This window comes from Hyaena hyaena, unplaced genomic scaffold, assembly GCF_003009895.1.
Source record: "Hyaena hyaena isolate Hyena2069 unplaced genomic scaffold, ASM300989v1 scaffold_236, whole genome shotgun sequence".
Lineage (NCBI taxonomy): Eukaryota > Metazoa > Chordata > Mammalia > Carnivora > Hyaenidae > Hyaena > Hyaena hyaena.
In genome coordinates, this window is record NW_024080868.1 from 218,647 (window position 1) to 243,216 (window position 24,570).

The window sequence follows — 24,570 nt, forward strand, 5'->3', positions numbered from 1 at the left end:
TTATAGTCTCTAATTTTATGTTAATTTTATGTTATTTTTTTATAACATTTATTGATTTTTTTTTGAGAGAGACACACACACACACAGTATGAGCAGAGAGGGGCAGAGAAAGAGAGAGAGACACAGAATCTGAAGCAGGCTCCAGGCTCTGAGCTGTCAGCCGAGAGCCCGATGCGGGGCTCAAACTCAAGGAGCATGAGATCATGACCTGAACCAAAGTTGGACACTTAATCGACTAAGCCACCCAGGTGTCCCGTAAATGCCACTGATTTTGAAGCCTCCAGTTACTTTCCATATTCAAGAAATGCATTTGAGATCTGAGTGAGAGGCCTAATTAAATATAACTCTGCCAATTTAGGATTGACACTAGGTCTACAACTCCACACATCCAAGGGTAGTTTCCAATGAGAGCTAAAAGCAGAAAGTGTTCTGATTTTAAACAATAGCAATGCTCATGGACAGCTGCTCACCGTCCACCATCGGTACATCTTCCTACTATTGTACCTCATGCTAATCATTTTTGTGTTTGCATATCTTTGACGGATACACTTACTTGTTGTTGATTTGGACCCAGTAAGATATTGCACAAAGGTCTTATTGAGACTAATTGTCTAAGAAAAAAATTTTGGGAGAAATGCTGGAAGAATCTGTGGAAAACCAGTACTTCACACCACTAGCAGAAATGACATTAACCGTAGCCCAAGTGGATCCCATTTTTTATTTTCCGAGTAGGCAGTGGTTCATATCTGTTTTCAGCTTTGATTCGTGTTAAGAGTTCTTTTCTCAGGGTAAAGCAGCTTGTGAAACCTGCTTCTGTAACCTACTAAGACTCAAGATCTTTGAGCATAGAGCTTTGCCTTGTCCTAGGTGGTATCCCCATACCACAGGCCCAGCCTGACGGGGACGGGAAATCCAAGGCCCAGAGAGATCTGTTGTGCTACTCAAGGTGACAGAGCCAGCTGGCGCTGTCCTTCTCCCACATGCCCCATCAGCGATGTTGGCCACACGCACTCCCCGGGACATCAGTGGCCATGTGCCCCACAACAATGCCATGAGAAGCCCTTGCCTGAACCTCACGGGCCTAAAGTCCAGGAGAGACATGAGGTTCTCCCTCAAGTGAAGGGGAAGAAAGCCAGCCAAGGGGTGCTGCTTCTGTCTAGAGCCCTGAGTCCCCTCCCAGATGGCACGGGCCACTCAGAGCCCTGCTGGCGGCCACAAGCTCTATGCCGTCTCCCCTGGGCCAGCTTCTGCCCTCAGTCTGGCCAACCTCTTGCTTTATGGCCCTATGAGTGGCAGAAGAAGGCAGAGCAGAGTGACAGCTCCAGCCCAGAAGGAGGCCTGGAGCCGAGTCTCAGGGCTCTGCATGCCTCAGGAGCCAGTGACCTACGGCTTCTGTCATGTGCCAGTCTCTTGTGACTTAACAGTGTCTGCCAGGGCTGGAGGAAACTTGCCGCTTCAATTACTGAAAACGGCCCAAACACAGTTCATCACTTTTTTTTAATCGCTGAATTGATGCATTCAAGGAAAATTTTATCTCCTCCATTGCGACTCTTTAACAGCACAAAGCACAAGTTGTGGTTAGAATCCACAAGTAGTGTCTGAGGGAAACCGAGCCCACGGCATATTAATGAAGTGATGAAATCATACAGCATCTTGTTGGAGACCGTGAACCTGGGCCCTGCCGTTAGTTCAAGGCGCAGGTCTGCGAGTGCTGAGCAGGAATGAGGAGGTCACACTCCCACAGAGGTGTCCTCGGCGTGGGAAGCGCAGTGCTGGCTGCCGACAAGGTTGCAGTGGGGCTGGGATTAGGCCTGACCTGCTCCAGCAACTTGTGGAAGGACCCTCGGAGCCAAAATAAGAGAGGATTAGAAGCTAATTTAGAAAGGAGGATGGAGAAGAATGTTCTGGAAGAGCCCACAGGTGTGAGCCAAGGCCCAGAGGGAAGGGCTGGGAGCTCCCAGGCCTGAAAACACTGAGCATGTGGGGGCAGGCATGACCCGGGTGGGGGAGTACACGGGACACTGGGGGTCATGCTGTAAGAAGAGGAGGAATGACAGGCTCTGGTTGGAAGTGTGTGAAAAGTCCACTCTGGCTGCAGGTGGGGAAGCTGGAAAAGGCGGAGTGTGACCCGTATGAAGCGGGCTGTGGGGTGGGTCCAGTAGAGAGGTGCCTGGAGTGGCGGGGGACAGTAGGGATGACAGAAGAGGCTAAATTTCAAAGAGATGCAGGAGATAAAATCCAGACTGTGGCTTGTTGACAGCAAGGTCTCCATTATTGATATAGTTCTGTTGTTTTGTTTTTGGTATTTGCTCCTAAACAATTAAATCAAAATATACTTAAGACTGCTCGTATTAAATAGTAAAAGTTGCAGAGATCAGGACTTCAAAACTTATATTTAAAAAATATGTTTTGGAGGCACCTGGATGGCTCAATCGGTTAAGCATCCGACTCTTGGTTTCAGCTCAGGTCACTATCTCGTAGTTCATGGCTTTGAGCCCCATATTGGGCTCTGTGCTGACAGCTCAGAGCCTTGAGCCTGCTTCAGATTCTGTGTCTTCTTCTCTCTCTGCCCCTCCCCCTCACACCCTGTCTCTCTCTGTCTCTGAAAAATGAATAAACCATAAAATATAAAAATAAAAAATACATTTTGTAGGTTAAGGATAAAGCAGTGCAATAAACTGAAATAGAAACATTGGTAACTCACGAGTCCTGCAGAGAATGGGGCCATGCACCCTCAGGTGCCGCCCCGCCCCGTTGGACTGAGGTGCTCTCCCCCCAGGGCTGGGTTGGCTTCTGCCTAGGGTGCTGGTTAAGGTCAGCAGCCTGGAAAGGGAGAAGGCGTCAGTGGAGCACAGGCCTCAAGGTTTGCCAGCTCCAGGTTGTGTGTGACATGCACATTGCCCCATCCTCTTGACTGTAGGGCTTTCACTTGGCTTTTAGAAATGGGGGTGCAGACTCAGTTTTCTTCAGGAAAACTGTGGGGGCAGAGAGCAGGTGTCCTGGAGGGGCCCCCTGAGGAGCATGCGTGTCCAGAGCAGTGTGGGACGTGAAGGAGAATAAAGCACAGTCCCTGATGTTTGGGGCCACGCTTGAGCCCAGGACACAGCAACAGACAAAGTACCAGCAGCTACACACCATGTACAGGAGGGCTTCAGGAGAGGCGGGGTTGGGTGGGACCTGGACAGGTTCCCAGTGGGCAGGGCGAGTGGGGACACTAAGCCAGGGGCCTTGTGTGAGCAAATGCTGAGCAGAAGCGTAAACCTTTTCCCAAAGTGCAAGGTAGAGCACTGTGTCCAGAGAGATTCCTGTGAGGGCCAGGTAGGTTGGAGTCAGAATGTAGATGGCTGTATATGGTTTAAAGGAGCCATAGAAGCCTATGGAATTAGAGAATGAAAATACCACTAAGTTAGAAAGGTCAGGTAAAGGCTGTGTGGGAACACCAGTTGCAGTTCAGTGTGGACAGACGTCCCAGGAGCACAGTGGAAGACATTCCTGTGTGGTTGACATTCTGACAGATGCTCCTCAAAGAAGAGGATATGGTCCCTGTGGCCCCCAGATCTATAAAGATAAGGGACCAAACCAAACAAAACAGAAAACAGACAACAAAGCCCACAGGCCTCATGGAGAGCCATCTAGTGGCTTCTGAGAGACGGTAGAACGCCTGGGTACCATGAAGGGCTGCCCTCTCTACTGAGACTTGGCTACCTTGATCTGACCCTGGCTAAAAATGAATATTAAAAAAAATACTCATCAGTCTTGCTTATATTTTTTTAATGTTTATTTTATTTTTTCGAGAGAGACAGTGTGAGCAGGGGAGGGTCAGAGAGAGAGGGAGACACAGAATCCGAAGCAGGCTCCAGGCTCCAAGCTGTCAGCACAGAGCCCGGTGCGGAGCTCAAACTCAGGAACTGTGAGATGATGACCTGAGCTGAAGCCAGATGCTTAACCGACTGAGTGACCTGGGTGCCCCCAGTCTTGCTTTTTTTTTTAATTTTTGTTAATGTTTATGTATTTTTGAGAGAGAGACAGCACAAGTGGGGGAGGAGCAGAGAGAGAGGGGGACACAGAAGCAGGCTTCAGGCTCTGAGCTGTCAGCACAGAGCCCAATGCAGGGCTCTAACTCACAAGCTATGACGTCATGACCTGAGCCGAAGTCGGAAGCCTAACTGACTGAGCCACCTGGGCGCCCCTGGTCTTGCTTATTTTAAAGAATGACTCAATTCTCTAGTTTACAAAAATTTTCTTAGCAGGCTCCGTGTGACAGTGCCCACCTTCTGACTCAGATCTCTTCCCCCAAGATGTAAGTAGCTTCAGGTTTCTCACACTTCCTCCACATGAGCCCCCTCAGGATCAAAGCCATAGGCTGCGGGAGCTGAGCTTTCAAAGGACAGGAGGCTGCAGGAGGTTCTGCTGAGGCATCCAAACAGGGGAACTGGCTGGTTGGGAATGGACTGCACTTGCGCATACTGAGAGCTTCAGTGGGCTCCCAGGTGTGTGCTTTGGGGTAACTGGTCAAGCAATTTTCCAGGCCAGCATCGCTCCAGGTGTTTCTCTTTATTTCTAGGAGAACTATAGCACCACTGTGAAGTGGAACCAGGTTCTGCGTTGGAGCTGGGAATCCAAGCTCCCTTTGGAATGTGCAAAACACTTTGTAAGAATGAGGAGTGTGGTGGACGATGCCCAGATCCCTGAGCCGAAGTTCTGGGGTGATTGGACTTCGTGGGAGGAAGTAGATGGTAAGAAGTGAGGTGATAAAAGAATTAAAGTGTTTAATATTATTTGGGGATCCATAGTCAAAGAGTAGAAGTCTCTTTTGAGGAGACTGGGTAGAAAAGGACATTATTTTTCTTTGTCTTCCCTTGGAACTCAAAACTATGGTTCTGAAACTTGACACCAGGAAATAGACATCTATGGTTTTGTCTCAGAATTTGTTCACGGAGGTAATTAGGCAAGTTCAGACAACTTTATATTTATTTTCCAAACATGCGACACATGGAATGCTAAGAAAACAAGGCAGGATGTAAGTTGCACAACATTTTGATTAGAATAAGACAAAATGTGTATGCAGCTAGAACAGAAGTTGGGAACCTTTTCTGTAAAGGGCAAGATAGGAAATATTTTAGACCTTGTTGGTCTTAGTCATGACTATTCAGCTGTGCTATTTTAACATGAAAGTAGTCCTAAGCAGTATGTAGACAAATGAGAATGGTTGTATTCTAATAAAACTTTATTTACAAAAACAGATGGCAGTCTGGATTTAGCCCATGGGCTATAGTGTGCCAATGCCTAACGTAGAGAGAAAGGAGTGAAATATGGAAACGTGACATCAGGTCTTCATTTAAGTAATGAGATTATGGATAAATATGTCTTAAATGTCTCTTAATTTTGATAATTTAATTTTTTTATAATTAAAATTTAAAGTAGATTTCTCCACAGTTTCTTCTGCTCTATTTAATATGTAGGCAGGTACTAAAGCAAACACATTTGGGTTCCTCAACTTACATACCATGCCAGAGTATCTGAAATTACTGCTTTGTTAAGTGTTTATGCAAATTTATTAATTCAAACTGATAACACATTAACCCATGAGTAGCCTAGTGATTAGTTTAATACTGGTAATAGAATTAGATCTATATTTTAGTCATATTTTAAGTATTCTATATATTCATTTAGCCCTCAAATCAGTCCTTTGAAATATGTATTAGTCTTATCCCCACTTCACAGATGAGGAAACTGAGGCACATTTAGCTTAAAGAACCCACACAAGGTCATCAAGCCGCTAAGTGATCGAGCCACAATTCCAGCCAGGACAGCCTGGCTCCAGGGACCACCCTCTTCACATCACATCCTACTGCAGAAAGAGGAAACGCAGAAAAAAACTGAGATTAAAAAGATAGTAAGAGAGAAAGAGAGAACAACATTATTAACAACTTTGATAAAATAGACTAGGTCTCTCAAAACTGTAACCTCCAAACTCCTCAGGAGCGAATGGAAAACCTGACTGATTGTTCCTAACCCCAAACGCTGGGTCTCAGCCATGGTTGCACATTAGAATCACCTGAGGACCTTGAAGAGCGCTCCTATGGCCAGGGTGCACAGCGTGGGTGACGCTGCTGGTGGCAGTTTCAGTGACAGCAGTGGGACGAATGAGTAGGAGCAGTGGAGCTGAGCAGTTAGAAGCGGGGGCAGCTTTGGGGCGCTGGGGTGGCTTTGGCTCAGGTCATGATTTCACTGTTTGTGGGTTCGAGCCCCGCGTCGGGCTCTGTGCTGACAGCTCAGAGCCTGGAGTCTGCTTCAGATTCTGTCTCCATCTCTCTCTGCCCCTCCCCCGCTTGCACTCTCTCTCTCAAAAATACATAAAAATGTTTAAAACCATTTTTTAAAAAAGAAGGGGGTAGCTCCTTCAGGGAGCCTGACGGTGGAGGAGCGGGTCCAGAGTGGGCTGGAGGGAGGCATGGAGAGGATGGCCAGTTGGCATAAAATGCAGGACACCTGAGGAATTTTATCCACTGATGGGCGGACAGAAGGAGAGACCATGGAACAGGAGGCATTTGAGTGACTGGCATTTCTGAGAAGGTGGGAAGAGATGAAGAGGGCCACACAGCCACGGAGATGAGCAGACCTGGCAGGTGTGACTGTGGCTTTGCCACTTGCTGGGTCCATGGGCTTGGGCTCAGTCCTGGCTGTGGTGGTGACATGAGGTGGTAAGGATGGCGTGAGATCGCGTACCTCCCGCTGAACGCAGATCCTCCCTCGTGGCTGCGGTCCATGGAGGGCGGCTGCTGCTGTCCTAACCAGACGCTAGCCGTGACCGGGTCATCCCAGTGTGACGGCACGAGCTGCTGGCGTCCGGCAGCGGCATTTGTGTGACAACAGGAGCCACCTTGGGAAGGACTCTTTCCGCAGGCTTCCAAGTTTAATGGTTTGCCTCGAAATTTAGGCTCCTATTCCTCTAGGAGGTAGAGGAGGCTAAATTTATCTGTTGAGAAGGGAGAACAGAGGGGCTGCTTTGAATTCTGAGTGATGTCTTTTGTTTATCTTGTAGTGCGGCGTTCTCTTGGACCCGATCCATTGTTCGTTTTCCCTAAGGATAAGCTGGTGGAAGAAGGCTCCAATGTCACCGTTTGTTACGTTTCTAGGAGCCATCAAAATAACATATCCTGTTATTTGGAAGGCATACTGATGCACGGAGAACAACTTGATCCTAATGTCCGTGTGTTCCATGTGAATAATGTTCCTTTCATTAGGGAAACTGGAACAAATATCTATTGTAAGATGCACCAAAGAGACGTTATAAAAGGCATCATTCTCTTTGTGTCGAGTAAGTATGCACGATCCCGCTGCTCTCTCTCCATTTCCTAGGGAATAGATAGACCGTCCTTTACCAGAAGACAAGTAAACATTTCCACTCCATTCCTTTGTCTCCCAGCTCATCTAGGAGAGACTCTGGAAAAGATCCTCTGAAGCTGTCCCTGCTGGATTTCCTGTTGTTTTCCTGTCCTTATGAACAATTATCTTCTAGAAACAGGAGTGTTAAAGGGGAGAGAGTTCAGGTCGTGGCCGGGACCACTGAGAAAGGCCCTGCCTCACCTTAGCTGTGCTGCAGTCGGACAGCAGGGAGAGGTTGCAGGTCAGATGTGTCAGGAGAGGCAGCCAGCGTTGTGCCCAGGAGACCTGGCTTTAAATCTTCCCACTCCCGGGCGTGTCACGTTGGCTAAGTCTCCTAGCCTCTCTGAGCCAGTTTCCTCCTCTGTGAAACGAGCCCGGAAATGGTGGTTTGAGGGTGAATGAACGTGGCCAGAGCCTGGCCCCGACGCTGGAGCTGCACGCAGTAGGAGTTTGGCAGATGGAGGCCATCCCTGTTCTGAGGTGGGCACGGAAAACGTGAGGTGCCTCCGCTGGTGCCAGCCAGTGGAGAGGGAACACTTTACTTTTTCCGTAGGTCTGTGTGCACGTACATGCCCATTGGCCTCCTGGGTTTCGTGTGGAGGCCTCCCTTCCCCTGCTCAGTAGGTAGGCCAATATCTGTGACTGCCCGGTCCCTGCTTCTGTTGCCACGGTGGGCTCCAGGCTCCCAGACGCCTTGTGGAGCTGTTCCCCTTGGAACAGCCTCTGAGAGCCACAGTGGCTCTGGGGGCTTGGAGGCACTGCCCGCTTCCTTAGAACCCCCAGCTCCCTGCAGCTGAGTTTAATGGCTCCCCGAATCTGACTTCCCAGCATCCCAAGCATGCTAGCCCTAGGCTATCTGCAAGCCCCAGCTTCCACAGGGAGAGCAGGCAACACTGACTGCATTCATGCGTTCTTGTGCTCACTCACTCTGTCTGACACTCGACGACTGGTTGAGTGCCTACTAGCAGGCACTGGCGGGCCAACCTCCATCACATAGACCCAGCGCAGATCACTGCAGAACTCCTACCACCAGTCTGCATCCCCGGTGGTGCCTCAGAAAAGAACAAGGAAAGGAAAGAGAAGGGGCCAAGATGAGGCAACTGAAATGGGACGTTCTGGAGCTGCGAGTGTGATCCTTTTATCATTCAGAGGAGCTCTGTGGCCTCAGACCCCAAGGGAGCTTTCTCCATTTTCCTTGTCTTTCAATAAAGAGACTTAACTAAATCTTTCATCTGTTTTCTTTGTGTGGACAGAAGTATTTGAGGAGCCCAAGGATTTTTCTTGTGAGACCCGGGACTTGAAGACTTTGAACTGTACTTGGGATCCTGGGAACGACACTGGCTTGCTCACACAGCTTACCCCCAGCTACACTTTGTTGGAATCGTAAGTTAGCTCTGACTGCATTCTTGATAGGTCTTTCCTTGTTTAAGGCACTTGTGCCAACAACAAGGGTCACATTTAGATGTTACAGAAAATGTGAACAAGTAGTTTACAACCACCCAGCCAGGGTCAGAAGATCATTAAGCAGTCACAACTGTGTAATACTGTACACCTGAGTTCCGTGAAATCGTAGCATAAAAAAGATAAGAGAAACATTTAATGGTGAATCTTGATGTGAAAATTGTTCCCTCTGGTGATCTGGGGATTTCTAATTTCTAACATCTTAAGAATATTTAAAATAAATTGAGGAGTATTCTCACTACCCATATGAGGGGGGCAGTCAGCAGATCATCCCTACGCACTTAACCACACAAAATAGAATTTGTTGAAACAACATCTTCTTTGTTGGCATTTGTTGATGACAGTGGATCAGTGCCACTGTGTGCAACATGGTTTGAAAGCCACCGAGTGTGCTCCAAGGGTACAGGGATACATATCTGTGCTGACAGAAGTGGAAACCCTGAATTTATCGATTGGGTGTGTTTTTCTTTTAAGATTTTCTGGGAAAAAGGCAATCTGTACGCACAAAACCTGGTGTAATTGGCAAGTAGCTCCAGACTCCCAAGAAATGTACAACTTCACACTCACGGCTGGAAATGACTTGAGGAAAAGAAGTGTTCATCTTCTTTTCAACCTGACTCATCGAGGTGAGACTAACATCGGAGCCCGCTGTGGTTACTGACTAGTTGTGTGACACAGTGTGTGATCAAGGAAATGTGCTATAGATTCCTGCCCGAGTCACATCCGAAGTGGACATTGTAATCTATATCTCTTGTTGATGCCACACTTCACAGATGCACACATGGCCCCTGGTCCCCTATGATTCGTTTTGGTACTGTAATAAGCACCTTTATGCCTACTACTCACCTTTAGATTAGAATTCTAACAATAACTCACTTCATCTCCTGCCCCACAGCCCTCCACCCTGCTCCTCCACCAAGATGATTTAAATTGCGCATGCACACGTGCATGTATGGGAATACGTATTCTCACTTATAATGTAATCCTAAAAATACTATATTTTTATTTTGTTTGGTTTTAATGTACATAAGAGACATTGAGCTATATGTAGTAACTTAGTAATTACTATTTATATAATATTAAATTGCTAACATTGACCCATATTATTGAGTGTTGTCATAATCTGTTGATTTTCACTGCCGTAAAGTATTTCGTTGTGTAAGTATATGGTATTTTGTCCAGGCATCTCCTTTGATGGTTTTTCAGGTTATATCAAGGTTTGTGCTCTTGGGTATGGTGTTCATATGAGCATTACGTATGTAGGACTTAGCTACAGTTGTTTCTCCTGAGTGAATACCTAAGAGTAGGATTCGTGGGGACATAGGCAATTGAATGTGCCATGTAGGAGATAATGCCAAATGATTTCCCAAAGTGGCTGTACCAATTATAACCCTGCCCTTGAACTCACGTAGTCTCTCCATGGTGTTCTGGTCACCCTTTTCATTTTTGTCAGCTTAATGGGTACACCGTGGCATTTTGTGGGAGTTTTGATCTACACATCCCTAAAATTGAGTATCTCTTCCTATGTTTTGACTACATGTTTTCTCTTTTATGAAATGCAGAATCTTTACACATGTTGTTCACTCTTTCTGGAATGTTCTTCCTTCCTCTTTCATCTTCTTAATTTCTACACATCTTTTAGATTTTCGCTTCATCACCACTCAGTCAGCCAGATAATTACAGAGTGCCTCTAGTGTGGCAGGCACTGGGGACCCGACAGTGAACAACTGGATAACTGCCCCTTGTGAGCTTGGCTGCTAGTGTGTGTAGGGGGAGGGGTTGAGAGCAGGGAGTGGAGACATAGAGTAAACACAGCGTACTTCAAGTTCTGACTGATCTGTGCTATAGAGAAGGTAAAATTCAGGTTTAGGGGAGACAATGGCTGGTTCAGTTAGGATGAGGGAGTCAAAGAAAGAAAGAAGCAGAAGATATCTAGGGGAAGAGCATTTGAAGCAAAAAGAATAGGGATTGAAAAGGTCATGGGATAAGACCAAACTCTGGGTGGCTTGAGAGACAGAAAGAATGTCCTCGTGCCCATACAGAGAGGAAGGAGATTTGGGGGGCAGGCAGTGTGCTGGTCATGCGACAGCTGTGGAAATGGGTGGTCTTACTGAGTTATGTTGGAAGGGGTTCATCAGGACAGATCCATGATGTGACTCACGCTGTGGGAACAGATCACTCAGGCCAGACCGTCCGGGTGAGGGTGGAGATGGAGAGCTGGTTAGGAAGCCGCTGTAGTCGTCAGGCAGACTCTGGACCGGATGGCGTGATGAAGTTGGTGGGGAAGTGGTCATATTGTGAATTCATTTTGGGATAGAGGTGGTGGGGCTTACTTAGGGAAGCCATGTGCCTGATAAGGAGAAGAGGAATTTAAGATGATTCCTTAGAATGATTCTGAGGGTTTTGGCCTGAACAGTTGGGCCGGTATTGGAACTGTTCCCTGAAATGGGGAGGGTATTGGGGAAGAGCAGCTCGGGCAAAAGCACGGAGTTCCACTGTAGCCAGGTCAGGGCTGACGTGTCTTTCAGATATCTCCACGGAGATGTTGAGGAGACAGATGGATATAGAGTTTGGAGCGTGCGGAGGAAGTCTGAGATGGAGAGTTAGACTTGTGAGTGAGTCATCAGCCTGTTGATAGGAACCAAAAAGGAGATAAAAAATGAAAGCTCAGGATAGGGACTTCTAGGATCTCCATCTTCGAGGTCAAAAACTCCTTTTACACATTCACTGCTGTGACCCCACTTTCAATATTATGTTTATTGTGTGGCTGTCAATACATGGTTGCTCCTTGGTTGCACTTTGAAGGCAAGGACCATGCCTGGTTTTGTTTTCCCTCCCATCTGACAGTTTCTGTTTTTATCGGTATGTTGGGACTATTTATATTTAACATAATTATTGATAGGGTTGGACTCAATCCTACCATTCTATTATTTATTTTCTACTTGTTCCCTCTGTTTTTTGTTCCTCTGATCTTCCCATCCTGCCCTCTTTGGATTATTTGAATACTTTTTTAGTATTCCACTTCAATTTATCTATCTATGGGCTTTTGCCTACATCTCTTTGTATTCCTTTTTCTCGCCCTCTGGAGATTACAATATGTTGCTAATCTTTCACAAGAGTTAGTATATCCCACTTTAAGTAAAGCATAGAAGCTCTACAACCACATGTCTTCCTTTACCCTCTCACTGACGATGCTGCAATACTTGAACTTCTGGTCTTCTCCAACCTGCCTGCTGCTGTCTGCCTTTCAGAGTTCTCAAATCGAATATTCGAGAATGCTCCATGCATTTCACTGAGAATATTTGAGAATGCTCGGGCACTGTATTTAACTGGATTCATGGTTTAGATGAGATGGGAGGTGCTTACTTCATTTTTCCAAGACCTGAACTCATCAGGTCAGTTTTTCATTTCAGATATTGTATTTGTTGGCTTCAGAATTTCCATTTGATTCTTTTTTTTAAAAATTAGTTTCTATTTCTCTGCCGAGAAGTGTTTTTCTTCTATTCATTTCAAATGTGTTTACTTTTATGTCACGGATCTGTCCTAAAGTCTATACTAATTGCAGCCTTTCAGGTGGGTCATCATGAAGTTGGCATCTGTTGGTTTTCTTTTCCCTTGGAAATTGGTGACATGTTCTGGAGTTTTGTAGGTAGAATAATTTTAGGTTGTACCTTTGATATTATTGATGTTATTTTGTTTAGACTTGGGGTTCTGTTAAATTCTCCCCATGAGCCACTTCTCCATGTTTTGATTCTCCTTCATAATCTGCCTGCTTTTGTTTAACTTTAGGAGTCCTCAATAGTTTCTTTTCATGTTTGTTCAGAGTTTCTAATATAATTGGTGAGAGAGAAAGGCTATAATTGGCTTACTCCATCTGTGCTCTAAGTCTGGTTTTGTTGCCATTCTTTCGAAACTAAACAAAACTAAATAAGTAAATGAAGAAATGCACTGCCTATTTACCAAAGTCTTTGGATTTATGCTTGAATTTCTTTAAATCTTGTTTCCTTTTTTTCTTTATTTTTTTGGCAGTTCACCCATTGGCTCCCTTTAACGTAGTCTTTAAAAATGTAAGCACCACAAATGCCACCATGGCCTGGAGGATCAACTCTGTTGGGAATTATTCCACACTGTTGTGTCAGGTTGAAGTCTATGGTGAAGGAAAAGTGATACAAGTAAGAATACTGCTTAATTTCTTATTTTCAAAAATCTCTTTATGTCCTGAACAGAGAGACTAACAAATAAAATGTCTTTAAAACCTTATTTCTGTGTGGGTTCAAATGGTATGGATCATCTGTTTACAAACAGTCATGAAATGAATCACAGACTTTAGCATCGGGCAGAAGGCCTTCAAGATTTTGTTTTTCACAAAGAAGTAGTCATAGCCCACATCAGAACGTACCATGCTGTGATTTGAATTAAAATGAACTCCTGTCGTCTTTCTTCTTTTTTCCTGTTTTCTTTTTTCCGTTCATTTCATTGATTTTCTTCTTTTCCTTCCTCCCTTCCTTTCTTTGAAGAAGCAGAATGTTTCCGTCAAGGTGAATGGCGAGCACTTGGTAAAGAATCTGGAGCCCTACACAGAATACGCGGCCCAAGTGCGCTGTGCATATGCCAGCCACTTCTGGAGATGGAGTGAATGGACTTGTCACAACTTTACCACGGCTGAAGCTGGTATGTTCCATTCCCTGCTCTTTAACTCAAGTATCTAAACTGACTCATGAAGGATGGGTTGGTTTCCCCAAGTGCTTTCAATTGTACCAAAAACTAAGGGGAAAACAGTACAACAGAGGCTGAATATCATATTTTTGTGTGGTTGTTTTGCTGTGTTTATTTTTTTTTTTAGAGAGAATGCATGTGAGCAGGAGCAGGGGAGGGGCAGAGGGAGACGAGAGAATCTTAAGCAGGCTCCACAGCCAGTGAGGAGACTGACTTGGGGCTTGATCCAGCGGCCTGGGATTGTGACCTGAGCCGAAATCAAGAGTCGGACACTTAATGGACTGAGCCACCAAGGTGCCCCTGAATACCATCTTTTAAAAAGAGAGCTGAGTTAAATGCTTGGTGAGATGTGAATGGGAAGACATCCACCTCAAACAGTGGTCATTCAGCATTATTTCTTTTGTGTACTTTCTCTCTCATCTTTGATTTTGCCAAAATGGTTTATAAGCTCCTGGCGTTGCTGGATTCCCATTGGTTTCTGGGGCTGTGTAAATTAGTATGGACTTTTAAATTAAGGACTGTGGACACAGAGTAGTGTTGGTGCCATGGAAGGCATTGATCTCATACTAAACAGCAGCAAACTATGAGCGCTCCCCCTCACTGCTGCAGTGGGAGGCTCCTCACTGCTGACGGAACAGCAGCTTTTTCTGACAAATAACTACGTCTTTCAGGCCAAATAGGCCTCGGGAGACTGGCCGGCCCAGCCCTGCTTTCCTGTCCTCCCAACTCAAAATAATAAATTACTAATATTGACCAGTTTACAGATGAGGCAACTTGGGCGCATAGATTGGAGAGACTCGCCTATTTGCACAGTTCATGAATGGCAGAGGCATAACCACGATAATTATTATTGTCGCAGCTAACACTGGGTGTCAGGCAGCTTGAGGCGCTTGCCGTGTCTTTCCCTTTTCCCTCTGCACAGCATGCAGAAGGCGCTCTGAGTAATTATCCTCACTTCCTAGATGAGGACAGGATGCACAGAGAAGATAAGTGATTTAATTGGCTTAGGCCATAAGTGACAGAGCTGTTGACTGTGACCCACTCCCAGGCCGCCTGACTCCAGAACTCCACCCTTAACCAGAACGGGATTCTGTGTGTTTTGTCTCTCTCTATGTTGTTATTACAGCCTTGAGATCGTGTTCATTCAGGTCCTGGTTCTTTTGCTGCCAAAGGAAGGATTTTATGTATTTATTTGATTCCCTCTTATATTCATGTATGTAGGCTGGCAGGGCCATTTCTGTGTATCCTCATGAGAACCATTTTATTTTATTTTATTGTTAAGTTTGTTTATTTTGAAAGAGAGAAAGAAAACAAGTGCACACACTTGCACAAGTGGGGGAGGGGCAGAGAGAGAGGGAGAGAGAGAGAATCCCAAGAAGGCTTCACATTGTCAGCGCAGAGCCCTATATGGGCTCTGGATCCCATGAACCTTGAGATCATGACCTGAATGGAAACCAAGAGTCAGAAGCTCAACCGACTGAGCCACCAGGCACTGCCCCATGAGGACCATTTTGAAGCAGTGACTCGAGCTCAGGGGTGACAAGGACAGCTGATTGGACACTACACAGGGGTTGGTCACTAGCTGTGCTCAGCGGGCTTCCTCTCCTTGTCTGGCATTCCTGCCCAGCCTCCCCCAGCCCTCCCCCACCGGGGCACAGACCCCTCGAGAATCTGCCGCAGAGAGCCCTGTGCCTGACAATAATGTTGTATACTCCCTGGTTATGTTTTATTGCAGAATTTTTACTCTAATGTTACTGGTTAGCTTTGGGGTTGTTTTTGTTTTTGTTTTTGGAAGTTTATTCCAACGCTATAACTAAAATTAAGTGCAAAAGGGAAATAGCAAACGGGTAGAGTTTTTAGTAAACTGTATAGACTTTTAGGTTATAGTACCATAAATTTGAAAATAATTAATGTTGCTTTTGATGATCACAGGAAAATGAGATGAATTTACTGGTGATGAGTCTATAGATTTTTTTTTTTTTACCTCTGATAACACTTTGCTTGATGCTGGAAAAGTCGACGCTTGTGTGCATTGTAACCATACTTGAGTAGGATTGTAGGGAGCAGACTTAAATGTCACCTGGGTAGAGACTGTCACACAGATATAGAGCCCTGTCCACTGGGCTGTGGGTGCTGTGCTGACAAGGACTAATTTATAAACCAGCTGAAGATTTTGCATTAAGCTTAGAGCCTCATGTTGTTTCTGAGTATTTCGATAAGTTATTGATTTAATATTGGCTTCTTCAGTGGCCTATTTAGCAAATTGAAATCTACTTCAGTACATTTTTTTTAAATATATGGTCATCTTTAAATTGAGGAGAAAGTGTCAGCCACTAAAAAAGGACTTAAATTTCAGTTATTAAGGGCATTAAATTATGTTTTTATAAAACGGCTAAATCTTCATGTATTATGTCCCAAAACAGTTCTTCCTGCATGGGAATGTTTGGAATCAAATCACTTGTCCTGCAGTTTGTTGGAGGTAAAGACAAGCCTTCACACTTTTGCAGAACAATGTAGTAAGGGCAGTGAACAGGTGCCCTGAGGCCGATGGGCAGGCAGTCGACCCTGCAAGCAGGCTGGGAGCTGGAGGAGAAAGCAGCGTGGGGAGGTGGGGGACGTGGCCTGTCCAGTGGGGGGAGATCGAGGAGGGGTGCCCAGGCTGTGACCCGGCAAGAAGACCAGCCAATGTGAAATCTTGAAGACATGGGAGGCCCCCAGGGCTGTCCACTAGCGCCTCCATTACAACCTTGCAAAGGAAGCAAGGAAGTAGCAATGGTCTGCCCCTCCTAGAAATTCAACAAATAAGAAATTTACCCTACTAACCTCCTATAGTTGGTCTAACTGATGAATGGTTCCAGAATTTTCCAGTGGCTTCCAGAAGCCCAGGCCCGATGTTCATAAGAGCTTTCAGTTTGATGCAGCAGACGTTTTGTAAGGCACCTACTATGTGCACTTAGGAGTGAACAATGTGGCCCTGGTCAAGTGGGTGGAAGTCACAGAGAGTGAAAGAGTGAGACACCAGTCTCAGTCAGGACAGGTCATCATCGCCTCATTTGACCAGAGTAGAAAAAGGTTGAATATGTTGTTTTCTGTACATATCATGACCCGTGATCTTTTCTTTGGTTAATTTCAGCTCCCTCGGAAGCTCCTGATGTCTGGAGAAATGTGAAGTCAGTGCAGGGACATTGTGTTGTGACTTTATTCTGGAAGGTAAGAGGCACATATCCCACAGGACACATTTGCTTGGCACTGCCTTTCAGGGGGACACTGGCTGCTGGTGCAGTGTTCTGGCTGGGAGCGACCCTAACCAGAGTCCAGCAGGACGTCTTCGGCAGTGGAGGAATCCCCTCCCCGCCGGTCTCCCTAATGCTCAGACTGCCTCCTCCTGGAAGCAGGACGCTCGGATGGCAGGTTCTGATTGCCAGCACCTGTATCTCTGTGACTTCTGTCCAGCCTTGCTCTCACTTTTGCAGGGCCCAGGGCACAAGTATAAGTGGAGAAGCAAATACTATATTTAAAAGCTATGACTATTTACATAATGGTCCTTACATATAGGAGTGAAGGGTCCAGCTAAAAAATCTTTAAATGTATTTTGATAGAAAAGCAAAATAAAATCTATTTTGTCACTCTGCCGTGTCTTTTAAGGCCTCCATGGCAACCTGGAAGTCCAGGCTTGTGTCTGAAACTCCCTGATTCCTCAGGTCATGTTTTCATACCAAACGTGACCATACCTGAAGGCTTGGCCCCCAGCTGTGGCCCACCTGGTTCTTCTTCTCACTTCCACGCCGGCTGTCCCCACGTGGAGTCCTGGCACTCACACGTGGGCAGGGAATTGTCTTAGACCTGCAGGATGGGCAGGCTCAGGACACAACTGCACAGGGACAGATGGCTGGAGGGGGAAGGGAGGCCAGGGGCCAGACCCCTCCTGCCCGGGTCTGCTCATCTTCTCCAGGCCGCAGAAGCCCCTTCATCTCCTGACTTGGCCACCCTTCTGTGGACACAACAGGCTCTTGAGGAGCTCAGAGAGTCCTGTTCTGTACCCAGCCTGAGTTACCGCAGAGTACCTGATTTCAAGCTTGCGTTAGACTGTTATTTTCTCTATTGAACTGTTTTTTAACTTGCTGCTGCTGCTGCTGCTGCTGCTGCCTTGCGTGTGTGTGTGTGTGTGTGTGTCTGTGTGTGTGTGTGTGTAAGGCAATCCAGGGCCAGAAAATATGAAAAGGGACTCGAACTCACAGAACTATGAAGAACTGTGAAATCATGACCTGAGCCAAAATTAAGAGTCAGCCGCTTAACTGACTAAGCCACCCATTTTGAAATGATTATCCATATTTTCTTTCAGCCACTATCAAAATTGCAGGCCAATGGGAAGATTCTGTTCTATAATGTAGTTCTAGAACATCTAGACAGACCATCCACCTTGAAGCTCCTCTCCATTCCTGCCCCGGCCAATGGCACAGAACTAATCCTTGACCAGTGTTCTTACGAGATCCACGTCACTGCTAATAACAGTGCGGGCTCATCCCCTGCTTCGGTCGTCATGGTGTCCAGAGACCCTGGAAGCAGTGAGTCTTGTTTTTATTCTGTGGGGCAGACGACGTTATTAAGTAGCGACAGACCAACTGGAAAGTCAGTAACCTGGGGGGACAAAGCGTCTAGCCGCTAAATACTGTTAGGCTTCTTCTTCTGGTCCAAGCGCGGTTGTATGTTTCCCGGAACGGCCCTCCTCAGTGCGAGGAGAGTGACAGTTCAGCCACAGCTCAGGACATTGCTGCCTTGGGATTCTCCAACAAATTCAGACAGTTACTCACATTTATTCAAGTAAATGAACAACAGTAAGCAGTCGTGGCTGAGAGCTGGGGTTGGTGTACACGTGCTTTGTGGCTTATGAAAGTGCAGGTCACGCTTATTGTAAGATATTTTGTCAGTTCTGGTCACCCAGAAAGAGCCCATGAGCATTGCCAGAGGTGAGGAGAACTGACTGGCATCATCTTTCCAGAAGGCTTTGCTGAGGCTATAGAATGAAAGATGGTAACTGGCTCATTCCTTAGCCTGTGAGAGGTGGAGATTACCTTACCTGGACAGTCAGTAGCGATATTAATTATCTTCTTGAGAGAGCTGTAAAGAGAGGTTGGATACACCCCCACCACCACCACCACAACACACACACGCACAATAACGTAGGAGACAATGCACGCTTCGCCAGTACATAACGGACACCATGTACTCGTTTGTGCACCTGTGGATAATGCCATTCTTCATCTCCCGCTGCGACACTTTCAGGTCCTGCTCGTGGGGCTACGGCATGTTGTATTATATCTGTCATTCAAGTTAGGCTTAAATTTGGGTTAAGAAGCTAGACAAGAGAGAAGCGTTGTTTGGTTTTATTTTATTTATTTTTAAAGAATGATCCAGTGTGTCACGTAAGAAAGAGAAATTAGGATTGTGGCAGAGAAGAAAAACTAAGGAGTTACTTGAGATGAGCTTTGTTTATCAAGAACTGCTTTGGAGAAGGACGTGACAACTTGTATTCTGTCTTCCTTAGGACAAAAGCAGGAAGAGTGGGCATTTCATTTACCCTGGGGTTGCTGATAGATAGAGGAATACTGACTGCCTTGAATGGGGCCCAGTCCAAACAACACTACTGAGCAATGTCATCTGTTTGGGGGTCTTCTCTATCTGTGGGTTCTTAGCGAACCTTCCTTCCTCATCTCCTGCTCTCAGACCTCCATGCCTTACCCTGTGAGGCTGTATCCAGCCCTCCTTAAGTGGCCCACATTCTTTTTTTTTTAATTTTTGAAATATTTATTTATATTTGAGAGAGAGGGAGAGACAGTGCATGAGTGGGGGAGCTGGTGCAGGCTCTAGGCTCTGAGCTGTCAGCACAGAGCCCAATATGGGGCCTGAACCCATGAGCTGTGGGATCAAAACCCGAGCCAAAGTCAGACACTCAGCCGACTGAGCCACCCACGTACCCCAGTGGTCCACATTCTGAAATCACTTCAGTAGATAAGGTCATCAATGTGCTATGAGGCCCCCCTCTCCCTGCCCCTCCCCCTCCTGTGGGCTCTGTTTCTCTCTCTTTCTCTCTCTCTCTCTCACTTGCTCAAAATAAATAAATAAATAAATAAACTTAAAAAAAAGTAGATCCAGTGACAGACCTGGGGTCAGCCAATTTTTCGGGTAAAGGGGAAGATAGTAAATATTTCAGTTCACAGACCATACTGCCTCTGTTCTGTAGTCTGTATTCTTTGCTTTTGGCCACTCTTTAAAAAACTTAAATCACAGGGCACGTGGGTGGCTCAGTCAGTTAAGCATCCAACTTTGGCTCAGGTCATGATCTCGCGGTTCATTGGTTCGAGCCCCACATGGGACTCTGTGCTGACAGCTCAGAGCCTGGAGCCTGTTTCAGATTCTGTGTCTCCCTCTCTCTGCCCATCCACTGCTCTCTCTCTCTCTCTCTCTCTCTCTCAGAAATAAATAAAACATTTTTTTTTAATTTATTTCTAGAAGAGAGAGAGAGAGACAGCATGAGTAGGGGAGAGTCAGAGAGAGAGGGAGTCACAGACTGAAACAGGCTCCAGGCTCTGAGCTGGCAGTCAGCACAGAGCCCGACGCGGGGCTCGAACCCACGAACCGCGAGATCATGACCTAAGCGAAAGTCGGACGCTTAACCGACTAAGCCACCCAGGCGCCCCTAAAACATTTTTAAAAAATTAAAAATATTAAACCTCTTCATAGCTCAAGGGTCACAACACAAGCTTTGGAGGCTGGATTTGTCCTAATGGCAGTAGTTTGCTGACTCTGGTTTTAGGGGCTGACGTCTGTTCGGGTCTCAGAAGATTAGAACCAGAGGTATTGTAAGGGCAGATGTGAATACTTGCTGGGAAGTGAGGGGCAGAAAATCACCCCTGAAAACATCACCCCACCCCTAAGCTTTCTTAGCCACTGAAGTGGTAGGGCCCCTAAATGTCAGAGACAGTACACGTTCAAGTCTATCTTCGTCTTTAAACACTTTTTTGAAAACGTACGATGAATCCCCTCTGAAGCCTGGCTGTATTTGTGATGTACAGAAGATGTTGGAGAAGAAAGAGTTAAAGGCACAAAGCGCGGATTCGCTCTGTCTTGGAAACCCCAGCCCAGAGGCGTCACAGGCTACGTTGTGGAGTGGTGCCAGTGCCCTGGGGACCCGCTCTGTGATCTCCGGTGGAAGAGCCTGGGTCCCAATGCCACAAGCACACTTGTCAGCTCAGGTAGGAAGAGCCCTCCGTATCACCCTCCTGTCCCACGCGCCTTGCAGCGAGCTCAGCAAGGACCGCCGGACCACCTCACGGATACTTGGTCCCAAACTAGTAATTTTGAGGTGGTGAAGCAGGCGCGGGTGCTAGGAGTTTAGTTTTGCAATGATGTGGTCTAAGATTTGGTCTTAAATCTCCTTTCACGGGGACTGTCTGGACCTAAGGCCGGGATAGGTTTTCGTGATTTTATGAATTTGTGCCTTGAAATCAGTGCTCTCAAATGCGTGGCAGAGGGACATTATAACCCTCCCTGTCTAAAGAGGTGTATGGATTTGGGAGACATTTAGGACATAGGGTAGGAGTAAGTCATCAGCTGCTTCACTTGGAGTGGAAAATATAGAACTTTCTCTCTTACCTCCATACTGGAGTTGTAATTTCAAGATTGCTCGGTCAGTGAAGTCAGAGAAGCCCCAGTTTGCCGCTGGAGTAGAGGGTCAGTAGCGCCATCTGCTGGGCTCAAGATAAAGCTGTGGAGATTGTGGGCATCCAGAGGGTGACGGAGGCCAGGGAGGAAATGAGGCTGCCCTTGGTGTCAGTGGCATGGCGGGTGCTGAAGGGGGATTGCAGAGGTGTGGGTGGGAGGGGAAAGCAAGGAAGTGCAAGCCAAGCCTTCCAGATCCTCAGCTTGGTGGGGGGGGGGGGGGTGGCGAGAGAAGACAAGTTGCTGCAGGGGACTGGAGTCAGAAGAGACTTTAAAATGGGTTTCTGTGCATGACTGAATTCTGCGCCCAATTTCATGCATGTGGACTAGATTGTGTTTGAGAGCACTTGTTGGAGAGAACGGTGTAGACACGGCTCCCTCAGGCCTAGCTGAAGACAGCGGACCCAAAGGCCAGCGAAGTGGGGAGGACCATGGAGGTGAAGTGCAGAAATCCCAAGGAGGAAGCCGTTTAGGAGACACCAATTCATTTTTCATTCTGTTTCTTTGCAGGAATAAAGAGAATGTCACTTTGTGTTACTGAAAATCTGTTGACCTTTCTTCCCTAGATGCGTTTAGACCAGGGGTCCGATACAACTTCAGAATTTATGCAATTTCTACAGAAAGGATTCCTTATTTATTAGAGAGAAAAACAGGATACTCTCAGGAACTGGGTAAGTTTACAGCCCTTGATACGTCCGTGGGCAGACTTGAGAACAATCCAAAGATCCAAGCTGTGGGTTTAGGAATATTTCAACACCTTTCCCAATTTTCAGTGCCCCACGTATTCTGGTGATTGGATTTTAAAAAATAATTTTAATCATAAACTCTGAACCATTTTCACTAAAGACAGTGTATGCAAAAGAAGAAGACACGCTCATTGCTAACTGTGCCACCCCAGAAAACAGATACCCAGAGTTAATACTTGATGTATATCCAGGTATTCCTCTCCCTGTACAGATAAACATTTTTAAGGAAAAATGGGACTTTATACAGTTTACAAAGTGCTTTTTTGACTCATGTCACTAAATATTATGTAACTATGTCATTGCAAAGTAATTAATTGTTCCCATCTGTCAAATCACCTGTCATCGGACATTTAGGATTACAGTGTTTTTCAGCTATAAACTATGAAGTTTACCTTCGGGTGTCTTTCTGTCTGCACTGCTCAGTGTCTTTCACCCTTCACCCCATCTCTTACACCCCATCTCTTACACCCCGAGTCACCATCATTGTAGTGAAAGCTTTGTCCACATCCACAATAATGGTTTTTAAATGAAGTCTTAGAGGTAGAATGCTTGAGTCAAAGGATTGAACTTACATAGTTTCTCATTTCTTTTACCATTTTTAAGACTTGTGACACATACTGAGAAATCACCCTCCAGAAATTTTACTGTGATTCCACGAGCCATGTGGAAGGCAATTTCTCTCCCACTGAAATCCAGGCACTGGGGACCTCCCCTGTCTTGCTCCAATGCACTCACCTCTTCCCACACCTCCGTGTGTGGGGGAGGGGCTGAGACTGCGCGATGGTGTGTCGTTGGTACGTGTGTCTCCGTGCACAGACCGGGTATGCACATGCCTGCTTGTGAAATGGGCTCAGGAAGCCTTCAGACTAAACACTCCTGGCTCGTTTCAGTGATGCTTGGAGAGCTTGGCACTAGTCACTCTGGGCACTAGAGTCCCTCAGAGAGCCCAGTCTGTTCCCTGGCAGGGTCTTCCGTCCAGCACCGCTTAGAATCCAAGAGCAGAATGAAGTCTAAGAAAGCCTTTGTTCTCTTCTTTGCTGTGTGACCTTGTGCGAGCCATTGAGTCTCTCTGGCCGTCCGTGTCTTCATCTGTGAAAGGCAAGACTCAGACCGGAAGATGGTTGGTTCACCTCCTTCCCAGCCTCACAAACGATGTCAGGGCATAAATCCCCCTGAGACTTACGCCCTGAAAAGTCCCGACCCGTGGGAGGAAACTCCTGAATGAGGCACGTGAGTGCCTGCTGTGGCCCTACTTTTAGTTTACGTGAGCGCGCTGAGAACGTTTCCAAGGGATGACTCTTCCTACCCCAATCTCCTTCCCCAGCTCCTTCCGACAACCCTCAGGTGCTCACGAGTAACCTGACCGCCTCCTCCTTTACTCTGAGCTGGAAGGATTATCCCGCCGAGTCGCAACCCGGTTTTGTACAAGGATACTCCCTCTATCTGAAGTCCAAGGCTCCGCGGTGCCTCCCGGGATCGGAGAAGGCTGTTCTTCCAGGTGACTCGTTTGTTTGGGTCTTTCCTCGTTCAAGGCTTCATGCTCTCTTTGGAACCCTCAGAAAGGCGGCCGCGTCTGGCCCTGGCCCGGCCGAATCCTGTTCTTGCATGCTTTCACGATCCAGAGTGTTCTTCAGCAAATCAGTGGGCAAGATGGCAGGGGTCAGTATTGTAACGTAATTAAAACAAAGTGCCTGGGATTTTTAGAAGCATTTAAAATGCCATCAGCTCCTTAAGAAAACCTGCCAGTTACGGGACTTCATCGCTGAGTCCTTTTTCTTTTTTTCCTTTAAAGGTCAAAGGCTATTACAGTATATTTTCAAGCCTCTCTCCTGCTCTGTCGCTCCCAGACTTGTGTGCTCCCCCTGGCTCACCAGCTTTTCGGGCCATGTGTTCAAGATTTTACCAATGACCCAGAGTGACGAAACAATTTAATTTTTGATTGGTGAAGATGTTGACGGTGCTGAGTCAACAGGAGGATTATTAGCGCCCAGCCCTGTCGTCAGATCTCTCTCGCACTCTTACCAATTATTTTTCTTGAAAAAAAAAATTTTTTTTTAATTACAGAAAATTCAGTATGTTGCAAATACAAAATTGACAACCCCAAACAGAAGACATTTGTCGTGGAGAACCTACAGCCGGCGTCCTTCTATGAGTTTTTCCTCACTCCGTACACCAGTGTTGGTGAGGGCCCCCTGGGCGCTTTCACAAAGGTCACAACTCCGGACGAATACTGTGAGTTGTGGAGACCAGGAGTTTTAAACCTTTCTTCTCTGCTTCTCTCTCTCTCTCTTTCTCTAGATGGGATTCTGTTTTACAGAAATATGTCGCACAGATTCCCACTCCATCCCATAGACGAGGGTGGGGCTAATCTGACTGAGACCTGGAACCTTCCTCTGGCTGGTCTCAGTGGCCCTCAGCCATTGTCTGGAGCCCAGTCCCAAATGGCTTGGAAATCACAGATGGCAGTTTTGTGTCTACATCGGAAGAGCCCCAGGCCCTCTGTCTAGGGGGGGGGGGGGGGGGGGGGGGGGGGGGGGGG

At 46.5% G+C, this 24,570-nt stretch overlaps 1 protein-coding gene across 1 annotated transcript in view; it reads left to right on the forward strand.

Moving 5' to 3' along the window:
* OSMR (oncostatin M receptor) overlaps positions 1-24,570 on the forward strand; it is a 48,044-nt gene that overhangs the window by 17,753 nt on the left and 5,721 nt on the right. Inside the window, exons 4-15 of the mRNA XM_039244293.1 lie at positions 4,565-4,736; positions 7,046-7,321; positions 8,643-8,772; positions 9,325-9,476; positions 12,880-13,022; positions 13,368-13,521; positions 16,700-16,776; positions 17,909-18,131; positions 20,640-20,819; positions 21,852-21,956; positions 23,356-23,529; positions 24,096-24,263. Coding sequence (XP_039100224.1) covers positions 4,565-4,736; positions 7,046-7,321; positions 8,643-8,772; positions 9,325-9,476; positions 12,880-13,022; positions 13,368-13,521; positions 16,700-16,776; positions 17,909-18,131; positions 20,640-20,819; positions 21,852-21,956; positions 23,356-23,529; positions 24,096-24,263 — 1,954 coding nt within the window. The remainder of the gene's footprint in view (positions 1-4,564; positions 4,737-7,045; positions 7,322-8,642; positions 8,773-9,324; positions 9,477-12,879; positions 13,023-13,367; positions 13,522-16,699; positions 16,777-17,908; positions 18,132-20,639; positions 20,820-21,851; positions 21,957-23,355; positions 23,530-24,095; positions 24,264-24,570) is intronic.